At 37.5% G+C, this 27,332-nt stretch overlaps 1 protein-coding gene and 1 long non-coding RNA gene across 2 annotated transcripts in view; both read left to right on the top strand.

Annotated features, from left to right (window-relative positions):
- The window catches only part of LOC136847250 (post-GPI attachment to proteins factor 6-like), a 70,882-nt gene extending 61,019 nt beyond the window's left edge, over positions 1 to 9,863 (top strand). Inside the window, exon 15 of the mRNA XM_067118749.1 lies at positions 9,377 to 9,863. Coding sequence (XP_066974850.1) covers positions 9,377 to 9,577 — 201 coding nt within the window. The 3' untranslated portion in view covers positions 9,578 to 9,863. The remainder of the gene's footprint in view (positions 1 to 9,376) is intronic.
- A 12,051-nt stretch (positions 9,864 to 21,914) lies between these two features.
- Positions 21,915 to 26,453, top strand: LOC136847249 (uncharacterized). The gene is made up of 2 exons (XR_010855675.1): positions 21,915 to 22,026; positions 26,332 to 26,453. It is a non-coding gene; the product is annotated as an uncharacterized lncRNA (long non-coding RNA).
- The last annotated feature ends 879 nt before the right edge of the window (positions 26,454 to 27,332 follow it).

The raw sequence follows: 27,332 nt of genomic DNA, 5'->3' as shown, positions 1-27,332 counted from the left end.
TTCGCCACACTTTCCTCGCTTTCACTTGCAGGGTGTTTCAATAAAAACTTGTCCAAGGAAATTTGTTTCATCTTCTCTTTCAAAATGTTTCAGAAACGAGTGAGGCAAGTGTCATTATACAACACCAACGCACAATCTATTGCAACTTTTTCAAGGTGTTTCTTTTCAATAAACTCTGAAATTTTCTCCCACATTCCCAACATTTCCTTAATCTCACTTGTACAGATAACCTCCGCCCCTGGCTGCTGCTCCTCTTCCCAAAACTTCAAAACCTCCTTATGCTGCTGCTGCTGCTGTAGCTCCTTTAATTTATCCATTGTCACAATCTCCTCCACCACTAACTCTTCAGGTTCGAACCCTTCAAAGTCCCTTTCGGACACAACCTCAGGCCGCAGCTTCTTCCATGCAGAGTTTAAGGTCCTTCTTGTAACACCCTACTAGGCCATGTAGCTAATTCTGAAGCAGGTCACAATATTGTAGTGATCCTTCCAGAACTCTCGAAGGGTGAGGTTTGTGCTCTCCATAACCTCAAAGTAGCGCCGGAACAGATGCTTGGTGGAGAGCTTTTTGAAATTTGAAATCGCCTGCTGGTCCATTGGCTGCAGGATAGGGGTGGTGTTGGGTGGAAGGTAGAGGACGTTAATAAACTTAAATCCTTCAAGAATGTTGTCAGCAAGGTCTGATGGGTGCACGAGAGCATTGTGAAGGACGAGAAGGGAATGCAGGGGTAGGTTATTTTCCAAAAGGTACTTTTTGACGGCAGGACCAAAGACCAGGTTTACCTACTGCACAAAGAACTCCCTGGTGACCCACGCCTTTGGGTTTGCCCTCCACATAACATGCAGTTTTTCTATAAGTTTCTTATGAGACTCAACCCCAGAGCCCTTCAGAACCTTTTTCAGGGAGATACTGTATACGAGTAGTGGCTTATCTTGCAGCAGCCACTCACATTCGCACACAAGGCAAGGGTTAGCCTATCCTTCATGGGTTTGTGGCCTGGCATGCTCTTTTCTGCCATTATATACTTCCTCCTAGGCATTGTTTTCCAGGTGAGGCCTGTCTCATCATAATTGAAGAGTTACTGGGCGATGCATCCTTTGCCTTCTACCAGTTTGGCAAAACTTTGAGCAAACTCCTTGGCTGCCTTCACATCGGAGCTTGCTGCCTCACCATGCCTGACGACGGAATGAATGCCAGTCTTCTTTTTAAAATTATCAAACCAGCTCCAACTGGCTTTGAATGACTCTTCCGCTCCTCGTCTTTCGATTTTCCTGGCATCTTACGCACCAAATTCGTGTAGATGTCTTGTGCCTTCTCACAGATGATGGTGTCCGTCACAGTATCTCCTGCAAGCTGCTGCTCATCCAACCATACCAACAACAACAACTCCATCTCTTCATGGGCAGTGGTCCGGAGCTCTAAAATAACCTTAGTGCCCTTGCTTGGCGTTATAGCCTTTATCGACTCCTGCTTCAAAATCGTACAGTTCGCAGTAGTCCAGTCATACTGCCTCACCAAGCCCGTAACACACACACACCTTGATCGTGTTTTTCTGTGATTTCACGCTTCGTATCCAAGGTAATCGGTCTTTTCTTCTCAGCACTGGTCTTGACACTCACTTAGGACCCATGGTGAAAACTAATAATTGTTCCAAAATACAGGGACAAAGCAAGAAAACAAGGCGAGAAATGCTACGAGATGCTCACGCAGCAAGGTAACCACGTGAACTAAACGAGATCGCACGGCTCGGGCAAGTCGGTGCTGGCAATGGCAAACACACTGGGAAATGGCATCTCTCAGGCTCACTGGCTCATAACTCAAATCTCAGCTTGCTTCTTAAAGCAAAAAATAGCGAGTGTGCCGGCTCGTATCTCAGGAAATTCGTACATTGGTTCCCTCGTAAGTCAAGGTTTGACTGTTGTAATATATATATAATATATATATATATATATTTTATGTATGTATCATGCATGCTCATCTGTATATGTATCATAATCGTGGGTATGTAAATACTGTATGTAAATGTTTTATAAGTATACCTGTTGGCAGTATATATGCATGAGTGAATGTATAAGCATATTTATATGCAAATTTACTAAATGCATAAATTCACCCTACGCTACTGTAATATGGTGGAAGTCTCTATTAAAAGATACCTCACTTGCAGTCTATCCTTTTCATATTTTGCTTTGTAAAATAATCTGAAAGCCACTGACAAGTAAACTAAAACGTTACAACCTATAACAAAGGTGACGATACAGTTATTTTAAATTTGGACTGAATTCTGTTCATGATATTTCCATAAATGTATTCATACATACATTCATACATGAAGGAAGCAAATACATAAATCGCAGAATTCTCTGACATGTATTCCAGTTTCTGAAGGGTTTTTTCCGGTAGTTTTCATTCGTTTATTTACATGTCATTGTTTTCACATTGTTTTGCTATTTATTTTTGTTGAACAGTATTATTTACCTTTCAAGTAATTGTATTTTACTTTTCTTACATGTCCATTCCATCGCCCCACCCCATTTCCTATTTCTCTTTCAAACGGGCTGCTTCAAAGCTAGGACCGTTTGAAACGTCCCCTCAGCCCCACTTTTGCATTACCTCCATTCCTCTTTCCTTTCCTCCATCTTGCTGTCCAACCCTTGTAACTATTACTTCCTAGTGCACCTGTGGGGCTTTCTCCCTGTTTTGCTTTAAGAGTCAACTTCATCTCCTTTATTTTCTGGGTCTCTTTATCTTGGTGTCCATCCACTTTAACTCTCAAGTCTTCTAATAGCCTTAAGTCCTGAATGGCTGAAAGGGTCTCAGTTTATCTTAACACCGTTTATTTAATCCATTACGCTTTTTTTATCCTAGTCCTCACGAGAAAATGCTTTTTATTTATAAAAAATATTGGTTATTTCTGATCAAATTTATTTTCATGGCGGTATCTTTGTTTTGTCGTATTATCATTTTACGAGCTTTCTCATGTGCTTCTTCACTCATCATTTAAACAAATAAAACGAGCGTCACATATTATACTATCAAGAAGAATAAAAAATTTTATTGTATTTAGGAATAATTTTTTATTGTAAATAATGAAGCAGTTTCTCTGATACCAATATTGATTAACTATAAGTTCGGTTATTGGACAAATTTAACTCAAAGGACTAAAATACATATCTGAAGTAAAAAACACCAAACATTCTCCTTGTGTATCTGGGTACATCATGTTCCTTCAAGTAGCCCAATAGAGGATTAATGGTGTCAGTGCAACTCACATGATGCACTGTAGGCATTCCCAAAGGGTTTTTGCAGCATCCTTTAGCTGTACCCACTTTTTATTTGTTTACCTTACTTCCATCCCCATTTTCTTACTTCAGTCTTGCCGTCCAACTTCTCTTATTATTCTTTATTAGCATGACTGTGGGATTTACTCCTAGTTTCACATTTAGATACATATTTGATCTCATTTTCATCATTTTTATTTTTATCCTGCTGTCAGACCATTCCAACTGTTTCTTTTCACTGCCTCAAGTGCTGAATGGCAGCCAGTGCCCCAGTGCTTGCCTTCATAGCCTAAATTTCATGATTCTTTCCTGCACCCTAAGTGTGATAACAAACGTAGCATGATTTCTTTGATTTTTTGGCTAACTGTCAGGTGCAAACGGTTGGTCGCTTCATCAGACCTATGTCCACCATTTGATACTTGATTTGGTATTGCATACTTCCTCAATATTTACCTCATAAGATGGAGACGAGTCTTTTGGAGTGGTTCTCTCTGCTTAGATAATTGTGTGCATTCCTGAGGAATAATTTGCACATCACTTTTATCAACAAGTTTCATACTATTTGCATTGCAGGCCAAGGCAGATGTAGTTTCAGTATTGCGTCAATGCATACTATTTTCTCCTAGTGCAATGTTGTAATCGTCTTTGTAGCCCGCTTGTGAGACCATCTCCAAGTGAGAATGATTTTTGTTCACCTTTAGTATGTTTCATGAATTTTGGTATATTCATTCTCCTGTCTTTCACGGTTTCACACACTTGTTTTATTTATTTTGAGAAAAGGTGTGAGGTTGTGGATTGTATACCAGTTACAGTATATAGATTGTGACCCTTCCCAAGGAATTGTTCAGCATTTCTTTAAGCACTGCACTGGTTTTTCGAAGGAGGTGATTTGTTGAGAAATCATCTTATATTTACCTGCATATACCGTTAAATCAATCACCATGCCCATTTCACAGTCGCATAACATCAGTGTTTTCAAATGGATAAAACTACTACTAAATCATCTTGGTTCGATCAAAAGAATAACGAATCTTGAACAAAGGTTCATTTCCAAGACTCACGCTCTTGTCACTGACAAGTAACGCCATAAAATGTATTTAAAGACATTATTTTACCCATAATATGCCATAATGTTTTGACGAGCTTTTATCAAAAGACGTCTTTTTTGGGCCATGAACAACGAACCAACCAAAACATATTTCAGCCACATTTGTCTATCCATTAATGTAATGTGGAAGATCTTAACACTGTATAATCACGCATGTACTCATAGCAACTGTTGCTTCTTTTACTATGGTGTTCATTTTTGCCAGATCAGAGCACACCAAAAATAAAGATATGTAGTTCGTACCATTTTTGTTATGCCTCAGTTCTGCTGCCTTACCTCCAACTCTCAAACAGTTAAGGCTTAAATTCCCCACCAGGGACCCATGACCAATGAAACAGGGTCCACGTGGGTGGTGCAGTTTCACTGCACGATGGTGATGAGATGTGATACTATTTCACGGCTTCCTGCATCTGACCCATCTTCGGTATCAGAGCTTATATTGTGGTGAAAACTGGCTTACACACCGAGCCCCTCATTTTCAAGTCCCATGGATTTCATAAGTTACAAAACATAGGTGACCTAGCCAAGGTAATCACATCTTCCCTCTCTCTGCAGTCCTGGGCATTTCTTCAGAAATCTTCATAGATCCTGTAACTACGACGGCAACATGCTAGTCATAGTGCAGGTCACTTCAGTAATCTTACCTATTCAGTAAATGACACTCACTCAAAATGTTTTGCTGCAATATATCGTAATAGTGTTGGGCGAGTTAAATGGAGTTGGTGAGTACTGAGTTCCTGAAATAAAGTTGAATGGAGAGAGTATTGTGGAAATGTTTGGAAGGGGACTTAGCTGTTGTTACGCATGTTTTCAAAAGAGGAAGTAATTTTGATAAGTTACTGAGGAGAGTGTAAGAAAAATGGACAAACTGTGTGCCATGGTAAACACGTAGGGGGGTAGTGCCATCAGTGCACCTCATGTGGTGCACTGTAGGCATTGCCTAGACTCTTTGCAGCGTCCCTGCAGCCCTTAGCTGCATCCTCTTTCATTCCTTTTACAGTATCTCCGTTCATTTTCTCTTTCTTCCATCTGACTTTCCACCTCTATAACAATTGTTTCATAGTGCAACCACGAGGTTTTCCTCCTGTTACACCTTTAAAACCTTCTTACTGACAAGTTCCCTTTCAGTGCTGAATAACCTCATAGATCCCAGCACTTGGCGTTTGGCCGCAATTCTATATTCTGTTCTATTCTACGGTAAACAAGGAGGTGGAAGAAGTATATGAGGATCTCGTAAAATTCCATGAGGGTGTAATAAGTAGAGCAGGGAGGTTTTGTGAGTATATAAGAGGGTAGGAGGTAGGATGAGTAAATGAAAGTTTTGGTAAAGAAAGAAATGAGATTTAAGGTATAAGCGCATAACAGAAGAACTCGTGGAGAAGTGTGCAGAGGATTGGCTAGGGCAGCCGAGAAGAGAGAGAAAGAGGGTCATTAATTAACACGGAAGACAGAAGGTGAGTAAGAACTTTGGAGAGAGAGATGTAAATGGAGAGGAATGTTGATGAACAAAGGCCTCTCATAATAAAAGATACAAATGGAGAGAGGCTATCTGAAGAGAATGCAGCCGTGGATGTTTGGAGTGTTTGGATGATGTATAGATGTAGTATTAAGAGATACAAGAAGGAGAAAATGACTTTTGTGAATTTGAGAATGCTTGTGAAAACAACTGGTTGGGATGTAGGGAGGGCAGTGAAAAGGTTAAAGAATACAGTGTGATACTGCGGCATGATGGTGTGAGTGTGATTATGTAGGCTACTTGTTCAGGGTTTGTAAAAAATATCTGAATGAAGGAAATGGTAATTGAACACTTGTATCATTGTTCCATTTTAAAAAGATTCACATTACCTACAAGGAGGAGGAAGTGTGGGTCATATGCTTGCTATGAAAGGTATGTGAGAAGTTTGAAAGTAAAGGGAAAAAGCTGTAAGCAGCATGCTTACACCTGGAAAAACTGAGAATCAACAGAGAGGCACTGTGGAGGATGATGTTGAGTGATTAAAAGTTTTAAGAATGGAAGTGCAGCGTGGTACATTGATGAGAGAGAGACTGGTTTTGCATGAAAGTGGTTCTGAAAGAAGGGTGCATGTCTCCATGGTGGTCCAATATTTTTTGGATGATATGATGCTGGTGCGAAGTTGTTTGATAGAAAAAACTGCTCATGAATGGGGTGATGAATGGCAGATGTTTGCAAATGATACAGCACTGACTGGATATACAGTAAATCTGCGGATATTAGTGGAAGCATTGGAAATTTTTCGCAAGAGGAGAAGGCTGAAAAGAAATACAGCCAAGAATAAGGTTATCAGGGTAAATTGAAAACAGAAACATGGGATAATGCAGTGGAAAATACGTTTATAAAGGGGATAAGAAAACTAAGCTAAGTCAGAAGGACAGATCACAAGAGGTCTGTCCCTCTTTCCACCCTCATCTAACAGTCGTTTCATAGTGCAACTGCGAGGTTTTCCTCCTGTTACACCTGTAAGACCTTTCACTCTCAATTTTCCTTTCAGCGCTGAATGACCTCATAGGTCCCAGCGCTTGGCCTTCTGCTTAAATTGTATATTCTATCTATCTATCTATCTGTCTATCTATAGTGTTCTGAGATACTTTGGCCCTGTGGGAAGAATGGATGGTGACAAGTGAAAGTGTATTTTCGGCTTCGTCCATTTTTTTTTTTTTCGGGTAGAACAGATACAATCCTAATCTGGATGTCTAAAAGCGACAAATGAGAAAAAGCAGTTTGACTTTTTTTTTTTTTTTGACAAAGCAAAATTAAACATTCATCACAAGGTTTTACAGTGAACACTGGTATGCATCAGAAAATGATAGGCTCGATATTTCACTCGAAACCCAGTTTTCGTTCGAGGTTCCCTCTTCGTGTAACGGGAAAACAGAAATTTAATATTCGTACACCAGAAACCCAAAAGCGAAGATACTGATGCCAGCCTTCCCCATTCGTAGAAAACAGCTCGCAATCCTCCCCCAAAAAGAACGCATTTTCAAATTGCGAAAAATGTAACCTTTTCTCTTACTCACAGCAACAATACATTTGAGATTCATTGCTTAAAACAGGCCTTCTTCTTTCTTGGCTATTTAAAATTTCCGGAAGAAAACTGGAGGCAAGTTATCTGAGCAATGCTGGGCTCCGTTAGCGACGTTGCCGCTATTTTCTGACCGTATTGATCCGTCTCCTGTAGTCTCCTCCCCGACTCTCCTTAAACCAGTTGTCATTGGTTCACTCTCATTTCCTATTTCTAATTAGTCTCCATAAACACGTTGAAAGGAAACACTGAAGTCATTTTTCAACCTATTATCGAATATCCCTTTGCATCATTTTGTACAGGAACTGTGGCTCCTACTGTTGAGTTTCAGCGACTTTAGAATGAAGAGAGTAGGCTACCGGTTACCATTCACAACATCAATTTCAGACTTATTCTTGGCTTTCCAAAATTTCAAATTCATGTGTCGCTGAAAAGTTCATAGATTCGGAAATCACTCGAGAAAATCAACGCTACACAAGAAACAGATCCTATACACTGCCATTCACAAGTTCCCAAATATTTACACACTGTAGTACCAGTCTCAAGTTTTCAGAGATTCATTTGATGCTGACATAATACACAAGTATTTGTCATTTTCTATATGAAATTGTGCGATATATTTTGGACAGTACCTTCCAGGCGCATACTTTTTACCATTCATACTGGCCAAATTTTTATTTTCAGTGTAGGTAACATTCGCAAGTTCTCAAATGTTTAGCGAAAAACGTAATACTTACAAGCAAGTGATATTTGTTTTATTCGTACACTTATTACGAAGTTAACGCTGATACTTGATGCATTACTTTATGCCCCCCCAAAAAAGGCGGACGGTCGAATTTCACCGGTATAGATGCATTTTAACATATAGAATTCACTGTGGTTATACCCCCATAGGCAGATCATGCCGTCAGTGCACCTCACGTGGTGCACTGTAGGCATTACTAAATGGTCTTTGCAGCGTCCCTTCGCCCCCTACCTGCACCAACCTTTTACCCTGTTACTTGACCTCCATTCCGACTTCCTTTCTTCAGTCTTCTTGTCCAACCTCTCAAATTATTATTTCTTAGTGCATCTGGTTCCACCTTTAGATCCCTGTACTTTACCTCTCTGATTTTCGAGATATCTGTATATTGTTGTCCGACCAATCCAGCTTTGAGCTGAGTAGACAAAGTGCCCCAGTGCTTGGCTTGACAACTTGAATTTCATAAAACCTAAAGCAAATCCCTGTTGTACATATATGTAACCACTGTCACAAACTTGGTACAGTATTCAACTGTCCTGGTGGTACTGGGTTGATTTTCATTATAATTACAGAACCTAAATTCAACTGGGATGTGTACAGCAGATCCAAAAGCATTTTTTTTATTTGTTTTGATGGTAAGTACCCAACGACTCACAGGCAGACACACAGTAGTCACTGAATGTCGGCGCTCTCAATGGAACAGGAGAATCCAGTGTTATGAGGCTTCGAGGAGAAATATCCTGACCTGTGACATTTCTTGTACATTTTTTTTTTCAGGTTCTTATGCAGTAAAAGATCTTTGATTTTTTACTGTACTCACGTATACACTGCACTGGAATTAGTTCCACTGTAAAATTAGTATAGCCCTGAAGAAAGACTTAAGTTACTAGGTGAAATAGCTGCTGGCATTAGATTTAAGAAGCATCGACGACAAATCACGGGAATATGCCAAATTGATATGGCAACAGGCCAGAAGGGAAGGGTGGAACAGTGTTTGAACTAGTGCTTAGTCAAAACTCTGTTTCATTTTTCCATTGGGGCGTAATGTATAGTATTTGTGCATATATATATATATATATATATATATATATATATATATATATATATATATATATATATATAATTTGTATTTGAACGGTGTTGCCTATTTTGGAAAGTTCGTGCAAAGAGTGGACAATCTCAAGTAAGAATTTGTTTGTTGCAGAGAGAGGAGCCCTGGAAGAAGAGGAGCCTCTGTCAGGGGGCGAAGCTGAAGCCTCTGGGTCTGAGGCCTAAAATCATTCCCCGGAACTTCTGTGTCGTCAAGTTCTGGAGTCAGCCCCAAAGGTCTTGTTGCAAGGTGCACAATTCCTCAAGAGATGATTTGTGGTTGTTTTTATGTTACTTGGTTGTTGACGCTGTTTGACGGCCCTTTTATGTTATTTGTTCTGTTTTGAATATAGCATATTTTTTAATTTTATATTTATATAACATAACATTATGAGGACATCTTGAACCCAAACGGGTCCGCAGCTTAATGAGCTGTGGTATATTGGTCTAAGGCTTTAACGTAATATCTGCTGTTTTAAAAATACGAATCCTCTTGGATGATGTTTTAGTTCTGTGAATAATATAAATTTCGTATTACAAAGATCTGCTGTTCCTCTTATTAATGATGATAAACTAACGTGGAATCTCAGTAAAAAAAAAAACTTGGAATTATGTTATGGGCAATGAACTTTAATGTTTTTTTTATGGATCATGTGAACCCTTTTGTCATGATATGAGAAGTGAAAGAGTTCAGTTAATAACTCAGAAAATTATATATATATATATATATATATATATATATATATATATATATATATATATATATATATATATATATATATTAATGTGAGTATCTTAAGACCCATCCAGTGATATATATTTGAGAATATACGACCTTGCGTCTAGAATGTATCTTGAACTGCAGACCATTTGGAATAAATTTAATTTTTGTTTATGTACTCATGTAATGCATTTTATATTTAGAAAAATAAAAGACAAGTATTGGCTTTACTAATGTTGCATGAATGCAATTTGTGGCATTAGATTATTTCGAGTCATTTTCCTGCTATGGAAACTAGCAGATAAGCATTTAAGTTAACATTAGCACAATGTTCATTTTTCAGGAGGTATATTGACTGCTGAACGGCTGTTGTTATGTTCAGAGTTGAATGTACAATGAGGCATGAATTCTTGAACAATAATTTTAATTTTTTATTTAAGTGTCAGGATTTATGGTTTGTTAGGCATGATTAAGTGATGCCGTGAAAACGGCTATTATATGTAACGATAATCCATTGTTAATGGCGAAAATGTAATTATTGATGACGTTTTAGTCCCTAGAGCCAAGATGTGGATATTGGTTACTTGCACTCACATTTCACTTCCTCTATCTGAAAAGAATAAATAGAATATATATATTATATATATAATATATATATAAATATATACATACATACATACATACATACTGTACATACACACTTGGGAAAGAGATTGGCGAGGAAGAGAGTTGGCCAGATTATGTGGTAGTAGAGAGCAAATGAATGAGCAAGTTTATAGACCCAACGGCGGGAAGAAGTGTGACTGCTGGCGTGGCTGATCAGTATGTGATTGAAGCAAAATTCATAACAGATAAAAGATGAAGTTGGAGGGATATTGTATAAAATGGGGGTACTTGTGTGAGTTCGCTAAGTGTGGACTAGTGCTAGAGACATGGAGATGGAAGGATTAGCCTATAAGTCATAAGTTTGTGAATTTCCAAGATGGGGGGATATAAGGACAGCAAAAATAAGAATAGAAGGGGGAAGATGAGCAAGAAATTTGGAGAAAAATGTATTGAACAAATAGACCTCAGAATAAGAAGTGCAAATGAAGTGAATGCTCTCTTGGGTTGTTTAAAGCACTGTATATACAAGATAAACAGAGTTGTATGCCTCAAGAGTAGAATGGGTAACAATACGGCCGAGAATTCTTACAGAATTGGCGGGATTAGCTGTCTGGATACAGCACCAAAATTCCCCTTCCACGGACAGCAGCGACATAAAATCCTCGTCCTCCAACTTTTGCATTTCAGACGTCGAGCAACAATTGCCCAATAAGAAGCTGGACAAGCTTTATGAAGTGATGATATAGAGCTGCAGTGCAATGTTATGGTTGCCAAAACTTGGGCGTGTCAAACCACGACCGAGTCCTTAAAAGCATTTTTAGATGTGGGGATTGATGACGTGATTATGAGCAAAAAATAAACAAAAACTTGAAAATGATGAAATGAGATGTGATTAATTACGTCATAATTGACAAAATCAAAATCAGAGTTCTGCAAGTGACCGGGAAAATGAAAAACAATTAGCAATTTTCATCAAAGGAATTGGACTGCGACGTCTTCGAAATTCTGTCTCACGGACGGCAACGAGCACTCCTGGCTTGCCGTTGAATTGTTTCTCTCCTTAACAAGACGTGGTACTTACGTTTATACAATACTGAACAGACATGCTCCCACTGATCGTGGAGAAATTATAAGTAAAAGTACGCCATGCTTACTCTCTTACTAATATTAGAGAAAATTTCATAAATATACGCTAAAAGTCGGACGTGATACATGAAAAAGGTCACATTATTGCATAATAGATAGTACAAAAAGCTAAGTTCCCTACTTTGAGCATTGGAATATAGTTATTTTCCTTTTGCATACAGCATTACCTAATGACGATACGTGTTGCTTGTGTCCCGAGATATTCGTAAATTCGTCGATGCTGAGAGAGTATCGGTTACCCTTGATACCAACAATAGACTTAACTCCCATTTCTGGGTCCCGTACACTGTTAATCTAATCGTTGCGATGTCCTTGTAAACGGCCCGGGGAAGCTAGGTTTTGTGTGCTTAGGTATTCATTATACTGGAAATAATTGTGTGGCCAAAACAAGTTTTTGTCAAGTTTTCCTAATACAGTGAACTTCCTGTCTTTTGGTGGAAATCGCTTTAGATTCTGCACAGTACAAAGGTAATTTCGCAAATATTCTTCGTTGTGGAAGGAATTCAAGTTGTTATTGGTAATGATGTGGCAGGTAAAGATGCATTATGTTCGTATTTAGAATATTATCTGTATGAAAACTGGATTAATTTGTGCGTGTGCGTGAGCTGGGCCGAGCAATCTCTGTATTTATATGAACTGTTGTGTATATTCATGTTTTTATGTCCATCTGGAGTATATATTATGTTGGTGCACAATTACTCTTTGTATGTTAGTATTCAGAGTTTGTTTTTGTCTCCTTGGCGTAAACTTTTAAAATTGTGATTGATCTTTAGTATAACTGCTGTATGTACAGTACATTCTTTCACCCATGATTATCTTGCCCTGCCCCCTAGAAATTTGACATGTTGACGTCACAGAAAAATTAAAATTCACACTGCCCATAACGTCCCGTTAAGTTTGAAAACCCATCAGTGGAGACTGAAGACTCATTTTCATATATATATATATATATATATATATATATATATATATATATATATTATATATATGTATGTATGTATATATATATATATATATATATATATATATAGATTTTTCCAAATGAAACCAGTAAACAACAACATAAAACCTATAGCACTCTTGATATTTTGCAATATTACAAAAAAACATAAATCGCCTGGGTTTGGTGATTATTTTCCATACCTTGTATTTCTGTTGCCAAAAAAAGTGACATAATAACCTTAGAGTTTTGAAAATGTGTATTTGTGGTACAGAAAGGAATAAATGTATGATAGTATATTTGTTTGAGGAAAGAAAGCTGGGTGCAATGGCCCCCATAAAGAGTGACTAAAATCCAGTGAAGAAAATGGCATCCCAACGGTAGGCCTACCCTTTCATTCACACCGTAACAGCGCTCAAAGTCATGCCACTTCCTTTAAACTAAATAGATAAAGAACATTCCATTGTATGGTATGGCCTTCCATACTCAGTGTGGTCATGTTTTTGTTTGTTTTTAAATTCATTACTAGCTAAATAACGTCGAATGCCAATCCTTATCTGAAGCCGCCGACTGATTATGTGCAAATGTCTAGTAATCCGTAAGTGTCTCTGGAATATTCTGCGAGCTACCTATGACATAAAACTAAAGGATTTTTTCAAGACGTTATTTTAATAAGTGCTATTGAGATTTCAAGCCTCAGTCCAAGGATTATTTTTTTATATTATCCCTATATCGCACAGATGGCTGGACACGACTTGTTCTATTGACCAGATAGACACAACTGGTACCTTGAGTTGTTTACAAACTATCAACAGGTTTCCTGGCACTGGTAATGTTTTATCATATTACGAATTAACCTCGGTTAGTTCATGATACCAATAGGGATAAAATGCATAGTATATGATACAACTGTTAAAAAAATAAATTAAATATACTTTACTGAAATTACTTTATTTTATTTGAACTGTAACCTTTTATTTTGTTTCATGTTCTCTTTCTTCCTGTATTACTGTGTATGTATTTTGAAAAGAAATTTGATTGGAAAATTAATATAAAGTAGCCTACTATGATCCAGGTTTCCTTTTTGCAAGATTAGGGGATGTTGTTGAGTTCTAGTTGCCATTTATCATCCATTCGAAGGGCCGTAGCTGCAGTGAAATTGTATTTCCTTCATAATAAGGAAAGGTAGATAGATAGTTTGTATAACTGTACTGTTTAAAATCTCTTTCCCCCTTGGGAAGGCAGATGTCTGTAAGTCCTTCATGGTGGTATTAGCAGAGTGGCGATTTCATACGAACTAGGTCGTTTCGCGTGCGCAATGAAGATCACACGATCCATTTCAATTAATGTAATTAAACACGTCTCCGAGTAGCATTATTAAATGATTTCCTAAGGAAGTAGTGTTGTGTTTTTCCTCATAAACTGGCTTCTGAGTATCTTAACTACTTAGTGGAAGTCAACGAGGCTTAACCACATAGTGGAAGTAAACGAGGCGGAGACGAAGAAAACCCCAGAAGAGGAACCGGAACAGTCGCCCTCTGGGGCTCTGTCCCAGCAGTCTCGGTCAAAACTTAGCCAGTGTTAGAAACCAGGTGAAAAGAACAAAATCTTCACGAATGAAATTGATTTTCTCTAATTGTGATTGTAGTTTTCGCAAATTTGTTGGTATTAAAAGTAATTATATGTGATATTGTTCGTGCGCCATTTTGTCATTGTGCTCATGAACTAGTTGATTAGTCACTGATGGGTCGACAGACAAGTAAGGACCTGACTACGTCCCCCAGTTGTGACTGGGGGATCCAAAGCAAAGCAAGACGTTATGTTTATGGTATTTGCCGTCATTATTTTATGTCTTACCTGCATCCCTAAGGGGCTGGTACTAAACAAGGCGCCCATTTTGCACGTAAACGTGTCCACGGCCTAAACGACTTCGGCCGAAACCACCCGAACTCAAATCAAGAGCTTTTTTTCTAATGCCCAGGTAATTAACGCTCAGGTTCTTTTGAACAAAGGAGGATTCTTGAAACATTTGTGTTACAACTTGACACCAAATCCAATAAATAAAATAAATGACTCGATAAGCAAAAAGGTATAGACGGGGGATATTTGTTCTAGAGGGAGCAAGGGCTTTCTCTAGTCCTTCCATGTATTGTCGTGATGGAATTCACTTGAATTATAATGCCAGTTGAATGTTAAAATGAGCCAGTAAGGACATTTAAGTTGGTGTTTGGGATAGAATTTATAAATTTTTAATTTGGTGTTAATGGTCTTAACGTTTTATCTAGGCTAAGGACCTGTGTTGACGATATGCTATCACACTAGGCTAAGGGATGATGCTGACTGCCTTACATTACTTTTTTTCTGTTATGCAGTTAGCCGGGGGTGATGAATGACCATGCTCTCTAATTTTTCTATTTACTATTATGAATTAAGCGTAATTTAAGGTGATGTTAGCTTAGCCTTGGGTGATCGTTTTAATCTCCAGTGTTCATTGTTTTCAAAGTGGCTGAATGGTTAAAAAAAATTTGAGTAGTAATAAGGTCGCGTAAAGAGGGCCAAATTACGGAGGATTTTAAAAAACTTAGGTTCTTTAACATTTTGATGCATTAGCAGGATTATCTAACTTCACTAACGCACAGAAGCTGATTTATCTAAAAGGATATATGCAAGGCGAAGCTTTTATGTTAACTAAGAATATACTAGTCTCGTGTAAAGGTTATTATTCTCGGGCGTTTCAACGGATTGATTTTTATTTTATGGATAAATATAAATAACAATTCAGATGAGCAGTTTGGGCCTCGCGAAGTCAAAATACTGAAGAAAGTTGAAGTCATAATTAGGGTATTGAATAAGATGAGTGATTTCAAGGGACTTGTATAGATTTAGCTGTAGATAACTCGGTTGCATTGTTCTCTCAAACTTGTTCATTGCCAAGAAACTACCTAATAGAATAATGAAGGGGCATTGACACAAATTATCCTATATAACTTTAATAAGTTGCTTGGCCTGGTCGGGTTTTAAGGGCGAAGAATTTTCTGGTGCCAGAAGTAAAATTAAGAGTGAGCTACCCAGAACAGATTCTTTGGAAAGTGACGAATCTTATTAACTAGCATTTAGTCCAGTATTAATAACCAAACGGGCTCTAGCAACAAATTGGTATAACTTTTCATGAATAGGTCTTTTCATGATGGAGTGCCGTACCGATGCAAGTTTAGGTATATCTGTAATTGTGACCCGTTAGCTCGAATGCAGTCGGTACAGCTCTGCGGACTTGTCTAGAATTTGCATTCCGTTCCGGACAGAGAGACTAGGGGAGGAGTGGTACAAAATTTAAACTTTCTTTGCATATAGCGCACTTGCAATGAAGAAATGCATGTGTTCCAACGAAATATAAAATCTAGATTAACAACTAGTTACTACACTTCATTTGAGCATAAACCTAAATAGCCACTGAACGTCTTGAAAGGCAGAGATGTTAAGGTTTGGTCCTCTTGCCCAGCACCTTTGTGCTTCAGTGATGTTTGTTCTGGATAATTATCCCTTTACAAGTAAGTCAGTGTACAGTACTAATGGCATTGTTCTGTTTTGGATTTACCGGGATATATGTTGGCTACTTAGATTATCCTTTTATTACTTCATGACTAATATCTCTGTGCATAATACGGGAAAATTCCCAGTTTCCCGTCAGATGACATCTGTAAGACTAATCTTGGCAGGATATGATGTTCAAAAGCTTTGAGTACTGTAAAGGATTTCACTCCATGTTATGTAGCCTATACGGCAAAGTGGTTTGCAATTTCATCATCTTTATATTTAGCAAAACTACTTTTGCTGCTCATATAAATAAAAAGTGTCATTATGAATGCAGTTAGTATTTTACTTTAAGTTGAAAGAACCATGGTGAGCTAGATCAGGAGACGATTTGTCAGCTTCCATGTTGTTTTACTTGTTTACAAGAATTTAAAGTCATATTTTGTCGGCCGGTTGTAAATATATGTGATTGGATTTTGGAAGACTACACGATTTGCAGCCGATCGCGGGGAAGGCATGGTATTTGATGACAAGCCCCCTCCTCCCCTCCATAACTAATACGGCAAAATTGCAACCAGTAAACAACTCTAGGGTACGTTAGGTTGGCATTTTTAGGGGTTTACTGGTTACAATTTTGGTATTAGCTGGTGGAGGTGGGGGCTTACCGCGGAATGCCGGCTTAGACCTACCCCACGTTAGGTATACAAGTCGTGTAGTCTTCAAAGGTCAATGACAGCTTAGTTACAGCCGACCGACAAAATTTTACTTTAAATTCTTCTAAAGGAAGTAAAATAACATAGGAAAACGTCAATTGCCATAGTCTAACTCACCGCGGACAGCCGGCTTAGAATTACCCTGGGGAAATGTTTTGATTTAAATCTGAATTAAGTAACACATTTCCTGAGCTTTGATTTAATTCCCGTAGAATTATGGACAGACCGGTCACCACAGTTGTGGAATGGTTACGACATACGACAAAGCTAAAAGTAATAATTTAAACCCTATTGAAACTCGTGACGTCTTTACAAAACTGCCGAAGGCACATAAACGAAAAGGTGTATCCTTTATTAGAAGATAGTGTTCTAGAATTTGTGCATTGATAATGGTTTAACAGTCGGCATTATTTTTCTTGTATTCGTTCTCTATTGAGGCTGCTATATTTCAAGTTTATAACAGAAGTGATGCTGAAACCATGACGTATAGCTACGTTATCACTTTAACTGTCATTATGATGATTAATGACCTTCCGAGCCAACATCCTCTTCTTTCTCTGCATCTTTTCTCACTTCTGTGTGGGGTCGAAGTTTCTGGCACCTTTCCTCCATCTGACTCGGTCAAACACACTGTCCTCTGACAATTGTTTTTCATCTCAGATCTTCTCTATAAGACTTACAGTAGACCGTGCATCCACCCTCGCTTCGGTCTTCCTCTTGCTCTCCCACCAGACACCTCCATCTGCATCACTCTCCTCACCACTTATTATATCTCATCTCTTCTAATCACGTGGCCATACCACTGCAGTCCTCTTTCCTGGGCCTTCTTACATAGTGTTTTGTCGTTTAGGACCAACTTAATACAGTTGGTTTACATATAAAAAAAGTAACTTGTAATAATAGACTAATTTCAGCTTTTGTCACCTTTCAAATGAGGCCAGTGTAACACGACACCTAAATTCTGTAGGGAGTTTTTCAAGTCAAGAAAATTTGTCATTTCATAAGTGGCCACACACAAGTTGTCTTGGTGTGGTAAAACAAATAAAACAGCCAAATATCAATACAAAGCCGTGATGGGTGCTGCTATGGCTTATCTGCGTGTCACCCACTTCAGGGTGCTAGTATTAAACACCTATGGTAGATGTAAAGTAGACGGACGGACGAAGATTTTGTTTATTAATATAATTTGTCGACTACACAATAGAAGAGATGGTTGTACATAGTACTTTGATCCCCAAATGGTTAGTACTAAACACGGCGTCCCAAGGAACTTCCGCCATGTTCAGTACTAGCACCTCGGAGTAGGTGACGCGTAAATAACAAGCCAAAGTAGCACCCATCACGGCTTTGTATTGACATTTGACTGTTTTACTTATTTTACATTTACCATATTGTGTTTAGCACTAGCACCTCGGAGTAGGTGGCGCGTAGATAACAAGCCAAATTAGCACCAAGGTGATGTTTGTACGTTCAGCTATCGTAAGGGTTTCCCAAGAGTGAATAAACCCCAGAGATTTTTCTAAAAGATGCAGATTAACCCTACATCTGAACCTTTACCAAAAAAAAAAAAACCGCTACTGAAAAATTTAGCTCACCCTAACCCGTTATTTTTTTTTTTGGTATTATTTCACTTATGGACATTAATTACTTTCAACATAAAAATAGGTTTTTCTGTTGTATTATGATGTGATTTACATGATTTTGAGAATTATTTCATCATAAATGAATGCTTATTCTTCCCCGGTAATGATATACTGTATACAAAATTAATAAAATTGACTTGTCAGAATATTGGCACCCTCTCTCCATAGCTAATACGGCAAAACTGTAATCAGTAAACACAGTTTTTGCCAAATTAGCTATGGAGAGAGGGGTGCAGTATTCTGACAAGTCGTAATTTTATTAATTTTGTATGTATATTATTTGCCGAAGGATAAGTATTCATTTGGTGATGGAAATAAACCTCAAAATCATTCAAATCACATCATAATACAACAGAAAAACCTATATTTTATGTTGAAAGCAATTAATGTCCATAAGTGAAATAATACCTTTTTTTTTATTTGGGATCAGATAAATACGTATGTACCACGTTTTGAGATGTAGCTTCCGTCTGGACTACTCATAAGAAGTGAAGGTTTATGAAATACAGCAGAGAGGGTTTCAATAACGCAAATAAAATTACTGCATATTCCCTTTTAAAGATGTACGTTTTCTATATGGAGTGGTCATAGAAAATTCCCCATAAAAGGTTTACTTTTTCTCTCTCTGTTACCACCACATTTTTTTATTATATAATCTCATTTATTTGGTAAATTTTTTTATCTATTTTCATGTTACCAACTTGTTAATTGTGAATCACTTTTTTTTTTTTGTACACATGAAGATGCCTTGCCTTGGCCCTCAGCCAATCAAGTCATTTTCTCCTTCACCGTTCCGAGGGAATAACACCGGAAAAGTCCGTGATCGGCTGTGGTATGTAGAAGCCATTCTCCCGACAGGTTGAGACAATCTGAGAACGGAGACAGTCTTCCGGTTCATAATCAAGTGGTTTGTGTCCAGCAAGTCTTCTCCATGGGTGTGGTTTGTAACCATGCAGAGAGCACTGACTCAGCCCTTTCTGCGGCTGGCATATTAGTTTCTTTGTCAGAAACTTGATCCGAGGGCCTCGAATTTGGACCAGTAAAAGATCTTAATTTCCCCAGGACGTGAGGTGTGATTAACCACGGGTATTTTTCATTTAAGTCTTGCCCTTGAATCTGTGCCATGCCATTGGTATCATGTTGGCGACTTCTGCTCTTGTGAAAATATATGTGGTTTCAAAGGGAATTATTGCCTAGTTATATGCGAGATGGGAAGAAAATGCTAGTTATTGTAGTATTGCCAATTAGTCTTGAAGTTCCGGAGGTTAAGCATATTGTTTTATTTCTGAAAGGGTCTGTTCTCCACTTCGGTTCGTTTTGTTTTCATAATTAGATATCTGGCCATAATGATTTCGGTTTGTGTGTTTTGTTTTCATAATTAGAGGTCTGGCCATCATGATTTCCAGGATATTTTCACAAGTGTGATTTTTATGCACTTTGAAGAAATTTTTTTCTGTCAACGGATAATTTTGATGTTTTGATAGTAGAGATTGGCAAGTTTTTTCAAAGTTTATTCTTAAAATATTTTAGAAATTATTTTTAAGTAAAATTTTTCGTTTAGTTTTGGAAAAAAATAGTTTAATAGACCTTTTATGAAAAACCTTCAGCTGACAAGCCAGTACAGACGATTTCGTTTAGGAAAACAGGCCAAAAATAAAAGTACGGTGATGACATAACCCTGTTAAAAATAGCTGTATAAATTCTTATGTATTATTTTTATATATAAAGTTGTGAGTAATCTGTCTCGTCTTGAGCGATTTCGGCTGTGAATTTTTTAGGCTGTGCTGCCAAGTTATGTAGTTTCCGAACGTTGCCAGTCACCATTTACAAAATTCTTAGATTAACGGTGTCAATAACTTAGATCGCTGTGATGCCAGTTTTAGCAAACCTAAATCATTTACTCTCTAACGTAACTCACTATTAAGAATTAGTTTTAATAAATCCCGAGTTATTAGGATGAATATGAGCCATAAGATTTAATACGAGTTTTCCAATCGGTACGCAGTATTTTCTGCAACAGTCTTTTCCAAATACTGAAAGGCTTCTCAAGTAATTCCAGTTGACTGTAAATCATTCAGTAGTTCATGTACGACTGTATCAAATTTTTTTGGGCCGATGTGTTGTGTAGTACGTATTCTGATTCAGCCAGAGGTCGCTGCAATGATTACTCACCGATTTTTATTATATCCTTTCATAATAGTTGCCCGCCACAATGATGAATGGGGTTTTCAATTAACCTGTACTAACAGCCCATACGTGCTATTAAAACTACAAAACAAATGACGACAAGTATCAACCAAATGATACTTTCGTATCCATTTTGGAAACTGTATAATGTAACTCATTCTATTAATTTTAATAATGTCCCAAAAATGTACTGAAACTCTCGAGAAATAAGTGGAAACACCTCAGAAGTGAAGTTTTTGCTCATATACTGAATGTCCAAATTTTCTGGTCATATTTCTTATTTAAAATACAAACTCAATACATGCATACTTAATACTGTAATCTAATTTACTAATTTGTAAAATCATGGTGTACGTGCTGTAATTCACAAAAAGCTAACAAGTAAATCTATCCTTTTTTATATATATAAATGCTTGTGTATTGTGTTACCTGGTATTACTGTTCATCCTCACTAATTTGTATTTTCATCAAGATGAATTCACTCCAACTCATTATGGATATCAATCATCTGTAATTCATTACTGACCTACCTCTAGTAATTATCTAATAAGAAACATTAGGAAATCTTGTTTAAATCAGCAAAAAATGCATCTGGAGACTAAAATTCTATCATAGGTATCCAGTTCCTTGCCATCAAATGTTGCAAGCTTTTTTTTATATCTCTTGGGACCCAGGGAATGACACTGTATTTGAGGTCAAGAAATCAATATTCAACATCTCGCACTCGAATAACTGAAAAGAAATTCCAGTATTGAAAAAAGAAAAAGGTACCTAATACAACTACTTTTGTAGCTGTAGAGTTCATCAAATAATATTACCCTATTTAACCCTTGTTTCAAGTGCATACCATCGAACGCTCATTTTCCAATAATTTATGAATACCTCAAACTTAACATTAACAAGGTCGATCCCAATCTTTTACCAAGGGTCTGCAATCCAGCCCGCAAGTGGTCTCCTTGCCAAAAAAAGATATACTGGGATCTTCTTAAAAATTTGCTAGTCAAGCAGATCACCTTTGCCCAAAATTTTTCCGCAAAATCATACTAAAAAACAGAGAAACCAAACCAAACTTCTTGATGGACTGAACAATTAATTGCACCAATAACACTGGATTTGTAACTCTGATTGATTTTATTATCCCCTATCAAACCTGATTTTTTTTTTTTCAGATGGAGTAAAACCTACAAGCAATCCAACACTCCCCTACGCTGACCCTGAGGAGGAGAGGGAGAGACCATACGCCATAAGAGTGAGAAATGACCTCTTTGGAAGGAAAGGGTAAGAGAATATCAATTTCACTTTTTAATGACAATGAATGAAAGTATTATGCCTTTCATGTGTCCCATGGCTATTTCTGCATCATTCACACTCTTGGTTGGTATATCACTTTGCGGAACTTGCATGGCTGTATGGTAAAATGGTCTCGACTGGGGGTTAGGAGTAGCCTTCCAAATGCCACTGAAAATGATGTATTTGTAGGGGATCAAAAGGCACCAGTGAATAACCGATTATATATGAAAAAAATCAGCGGTTTCTGTAACTGATTTATCCATGGCTTTATATATGGATACTGTATACAGTACATAAAATGCTGAACCACTACTTGCCTTACTTCTCATAAAGTGCAGGATCATTTTCAGCTAAAATGAAAAGTGCAGGATCATTTTCAGCTAAAATGAAAAGTGCAAAGCACGCTACTTCACTAGCTCATTAAACAAGATAGAATAATGAAAAATTAATAGATTACTTAAAAAAAAACCAGGTAAAGTATATTAACACTTTTATTATTAAAAATATTCAAGTTATTAGTACAGTAGGTGTCTTATTGAGATCTACAATGAGTATCACGAAAGTCAATACACACACACATCATGGGGGGGGGGGAGAGAGAGTGTATGCAACCAAGTAACACATGCACCTTAACAGTTGAACTAAACACTGCAGTGAAAAATAAAAATTCACTACAATTCCTACTTATCCAAAAAATCAACTAAATGAGAAGCTTCCAATATTCAACAATAAAAAATGATACAAAAGATACAAAACTTTTCATATCTACTATTGAAAACAAAAAACACTTCTGCTACATTCACATTTAACACAATATTGACAATGAAACTCTCATGTTATTTCTAACATGAAACTAAAAACCTAAACTGTTTGAATCAGTAACTTTACCTTGGGTTTTACTTTTAAAAGAAAAACCTATACGATGCACTTCAATCTTGCAAACAGTATGAGCAAGGATAAAATATGTTAAAAGGCATTACAGAGCATAAGGAAAATGGTGGTTTCACACACATTCACTTTCTCGATCTTTTCACTCTATTTTCACATGATGTTTTATACCAGATCTGTTTCTATAATTATAAACATTGCTGTCATTTCTATAATACACCACAAATCCTTTAGTGTTTCTGCACAATTGCAACACCTTCACAAGTCATCAAAATGTATCCATCAAAATCAACCTCTGTAAAAAATCATTCTATACAGTAAAGCCCCAGTATTCGCGGCGGAGGCATACCACACCCTCCCACGAATAGCTAAAACCCGTGAATGATTAGAAACCTTCTAAAAACACTTAGAACTGCCTATTTTGATACTTCAACACAAAAAAAACTAAAAATGCTTATACAGGTTATCCTACTTACGATGGGGGTTAGGTTCCAAAAGCCATCGTTTGTTGGAAAAAACGTATCTTGAATATAGCCTAGCCTACTCTGGTACCATGTATACATATATGGTAGTCAACCCTACACTATAAAGTACAGTATACTCTATACATACACGTTATAGTAATTATAAACTTCAGCTAATTCTGGAGGTTCATGCAGAGTGACTTATGATAATTCAATACAAAGAGAAATTGAATAACAAACAAGAATTAGCTTAGCCTACGCTATGGTATATCATATACATATACGGTAGCCTAGCCTACATTATACTGTACTCTATATTCACATATCATTTTATACAAACATCAACATAACGAATATGCATCATTTCCATGGATCTTTTAAAATGTTATGCCTCAGCTCACTGTATCCAGTAATATTGTGTATATATTGCTTTTGTATTATAAACTGCGATCAATGTTTTGGTTTGGAAATCGATTACACTAAGTTTATTTTGCTTTATTTAATTCAGTTCAGAGCGCTTTTCTTGCTTCTAGTTAGTGTAAATGAATCTCTAGATTGTATAACGAAAAATAACCTTGCCCCAAATAAATAAAGTGTTTTTAAGTCAAAATATAACTTAAATATGTATTTGTCTCGTTGTGAAATTAATTTAGCTATTTTTTTCATTAATTGATGACGTTGGCCATTTTTGTGTAAAAAAAAAAAATCAAGATTCCGTTTGCTATTTTCACTTGAAATGATTTCATCATAACACAAGCTTTGCGTATTTATCGTTTATTGGCGTAAAAATAGCAGTTTTGTAATGTGTTCTTTCATGCCCAGTAGTTTTGATTAAAATACTTTCTAATTAAGGTCAAGTTTCATCCATGTTGCCGATGCACAATAATTTATAGTCATTAGCAGCTTGAACATTGTTTTCTCAGCTTCAGCAACAACTTGCAGCTTAAATTTAGCAGTACAGTATATTTCCTTGCCAGTCTTTTATCCATACCGAATAAGGTATAATGTAAAAATATATCAGTCCTATTCTACTTAACTTCTTTTGTACTATAACCATGGTAATTGTCTATTACCGTACGATGGTTGAAATACAAGCAAAACTGCTGTTGTTATCCCATTCGGTGATAAACAAAACACCTGTTTCTCGGTCGGTTGTTTATGGCTGTACGCATTTATACAAGAGTATAACGTTATTAACAATACTTTTATCATTCTATTTTACTTTTTTAACTAAAGGTGGAATAAAGGAATGGAGGAAAAGAAATTGGTCTGTTGTAATTTGGTTTCTTTCTGCCTGACTATATGCTGCTGCCTGCACCCACACGAAATTTAAAGATATTTTATAAATATTGTCGTATCGGTATTAATTGCTTACCCCACTGCAAAATCGAATTATCGTAACTCGAGCACTACCTAAGTATTTTAAGTTTTATCACAAAAAGTGTATTTAGTCATGAAAATGAGATGAAAATACAGTAATTAGTGAATATTTCTCAGTGAAAAATACCGTGAATGGACAAATTTTCAGCAAATAATGTACATACAGTATATGTTCCACAGTGAAATCCGCGAATCGTGAGACAGCGAATACAGGGTGTTTACTGTATACATAATCACATTACCATTATAATTTAATAGAGACATGCCTGTCACTCCACTATGATAAAAGGGAAGTGAGTTGTTACTAGCTTTAATGGGGATCTGCAGTGGATCAATGTAAGGTCTAGTCTGTCGAGTTTAAGGCTGAACTCCCAAAAAAACTACTTTTGATAGCCAGGAAATATTTTACTGTAATCCCTCAACTAATGCTGCTTTGAGTTGTTTAGCCTTGTTCAAAAACCTTTCTAAGATCTATGAAGACAACATTAGCTTGGCATCATCATCATCACTAGTAGTGTTGGAATATTATTCAAATGTCTTTTGTCAGCATCTTCCCAAGACCTTTCTCTTATAAAAAATATAACTTGAATTCATGTTTGAAGTGGCAGCTACCTGTATCTCCACAATAATTCTGATTAAGATCAACGTTGGAAGATATTTAGTATGCGTATAGCCATTATCCATAAGCTCTGCATAAATAAGAACTTCCACTTTTGCCTCTAGTGACTGCTTTCCAGTTACTAGTGCATGTTGTTCCTTTTAAAAGCAACAACATACTCATTCTGTTAAAGTAAGAAGAAATCATTTTATTTACTACTGGAAAGCTTTCATTTTCTTTCATGGAAAACTGTGGAAGGGCCCTTTCCTGACAGTATTTTTTATATTTGTCCCAAGTTTAAAAGAGGCTATAGCAATGTACTGAAATACCATGGGCCATTACCTTAGTATTACAGCAAAATAATCTAAGAAGACCAAATAGGTATATTTCTTTAGTCTCCAAGGAATAGTTCCAGGTTCTAAATGGATAGTGAAAACTGGAACCAGGTAAGATGAAGAGGTTGGACAGTTATATGGGAATGGACCACATAGAGCTGATGTAAATTAGGATGCAGAAAGCACTGCAACATGGCCCTAACAGGAGTATTGTAAAGAATACCTAGTACCATCTACACAGACCCTGCAGAAGGGAGAAAAGGAATTCAGAGAAGATCTGCTTGCAAGTGGTATACACCACTTTCATAAAATCCTGAATAGCTATTCAGAAGGGAAGGCACAGCAAGCATAAATACAAATGGATTCAACTCTTGAATGACATAATTGAGACAGTGGGCAAAAATTTCATTGTTAACTATCCTAATATTTTCAGGTAAGGCCTGTGTGGAGGAGGTTTGTGTTGATAGTCAGTAAGGAAACTTTAGTAATGTCATTTCAGGTGTTCCTCAAAGTAGTGTTCTTGGGACCTTTGCTATTTATTATTTATATACCAGTGATATGCGCAAATGTCTGGAGAACAAATCGATTGCATATTCTAATAATGCTGCTCTTCCTTTTCATGCCTTAGGTTTGTGGCTGCAAATTCCTGCATAGAGATCTGGCACATATTCAAGAGTGGAGTAGGCTTTGAGGCATGAAGCTTAACCCTTAAACTTCCCTCAAGACCCGCCACCATAGCCCTCACTCACTCTGACTCCAGCATCAGAGATACGTTGCCTCCTACACGAGTTTCTGGAGGTAATCAAGGATGACCTGACCAAACCTGGAATGACACGGATTTTGGCATCCCTCGGCACCATTCTACCGTTTCCTACTCGGTGACTGAGACATGCAATTTCAGCCACCCAGAATTGGCACTTCTTTAAGTTGATGACAAGACTGGCTTTTTGTAGGGTGGCGAGGAGTTGGGAGGAGCACCTGCAAATCCTTGACCAAATCCTCATCCAGCACCATGTCCAGCATCACATAATCACTGATGGTCCCCCAGTTCACGCCCGCTTCAGATGCTTGGCCCCAGATAAGCACGCCTACACCAAACAAGCTTTCAAGGACATGGAATGGGCAGGAATATGCCAAAAACCTCCAGCCCATGGTCGGCAAGACAGCAGCATCACCTATTGTGGATAGCTGATGAACACTCCTGCACCATCAGATACGTACAGGGCTCCTCTAACAGCGTAGCGGATGCCCTTTCCCGAAACTCCAACACCGTCCAGATTGGGATATCATATCCCGAAATAGCATTGGTGCAAAAAGATGGAACCTGCAGTGACTTTGTCAGGAGAACCCCACCTTGACATGGAGTGACCTAGCCGTCAATGACAGAGAAGACCATCGTCAGTGAGGCAAGTACCACATGCCCTTGCCCATACTTACCACTGGGGTTGAGAAAGACAGCTTTCAACCTATCCCACCCAACAGGCTGGTCCACTGCCCGAATCCTGTTGGAGAGGTATATCTGGTGGGGTGAAGGCATTCATTAAAAAGTGAGCAAGAGAACGCTTCACCTGCCTACCAACAAAAGTAACGAGGCCACAGAAACAGGGTTAGAGTTCCAGACAACAAAGA

This window comes from Macrobrachium rosenbergii, chromosome 16 (genome assembly GCF_040412425.1).
Source record: "Macrobrachium rosenbergii isolate ZJJX-2024 chromosome 16, ASM4041242v1, whole genome shotgun sequence".
Classification (NCBI taxonomy): domain Eukaryota; kingdom Metazoa; phylum Arthropoda; class Malacostraca; order Decapoda; family Palaemonidae; genus Macrobrachium; species Macrobrachium rosenbergii.
Note: the sequence above shows the minus strand (reverse complement) of the source record. Positions and strands in the feature narration are given on the sequence as shown.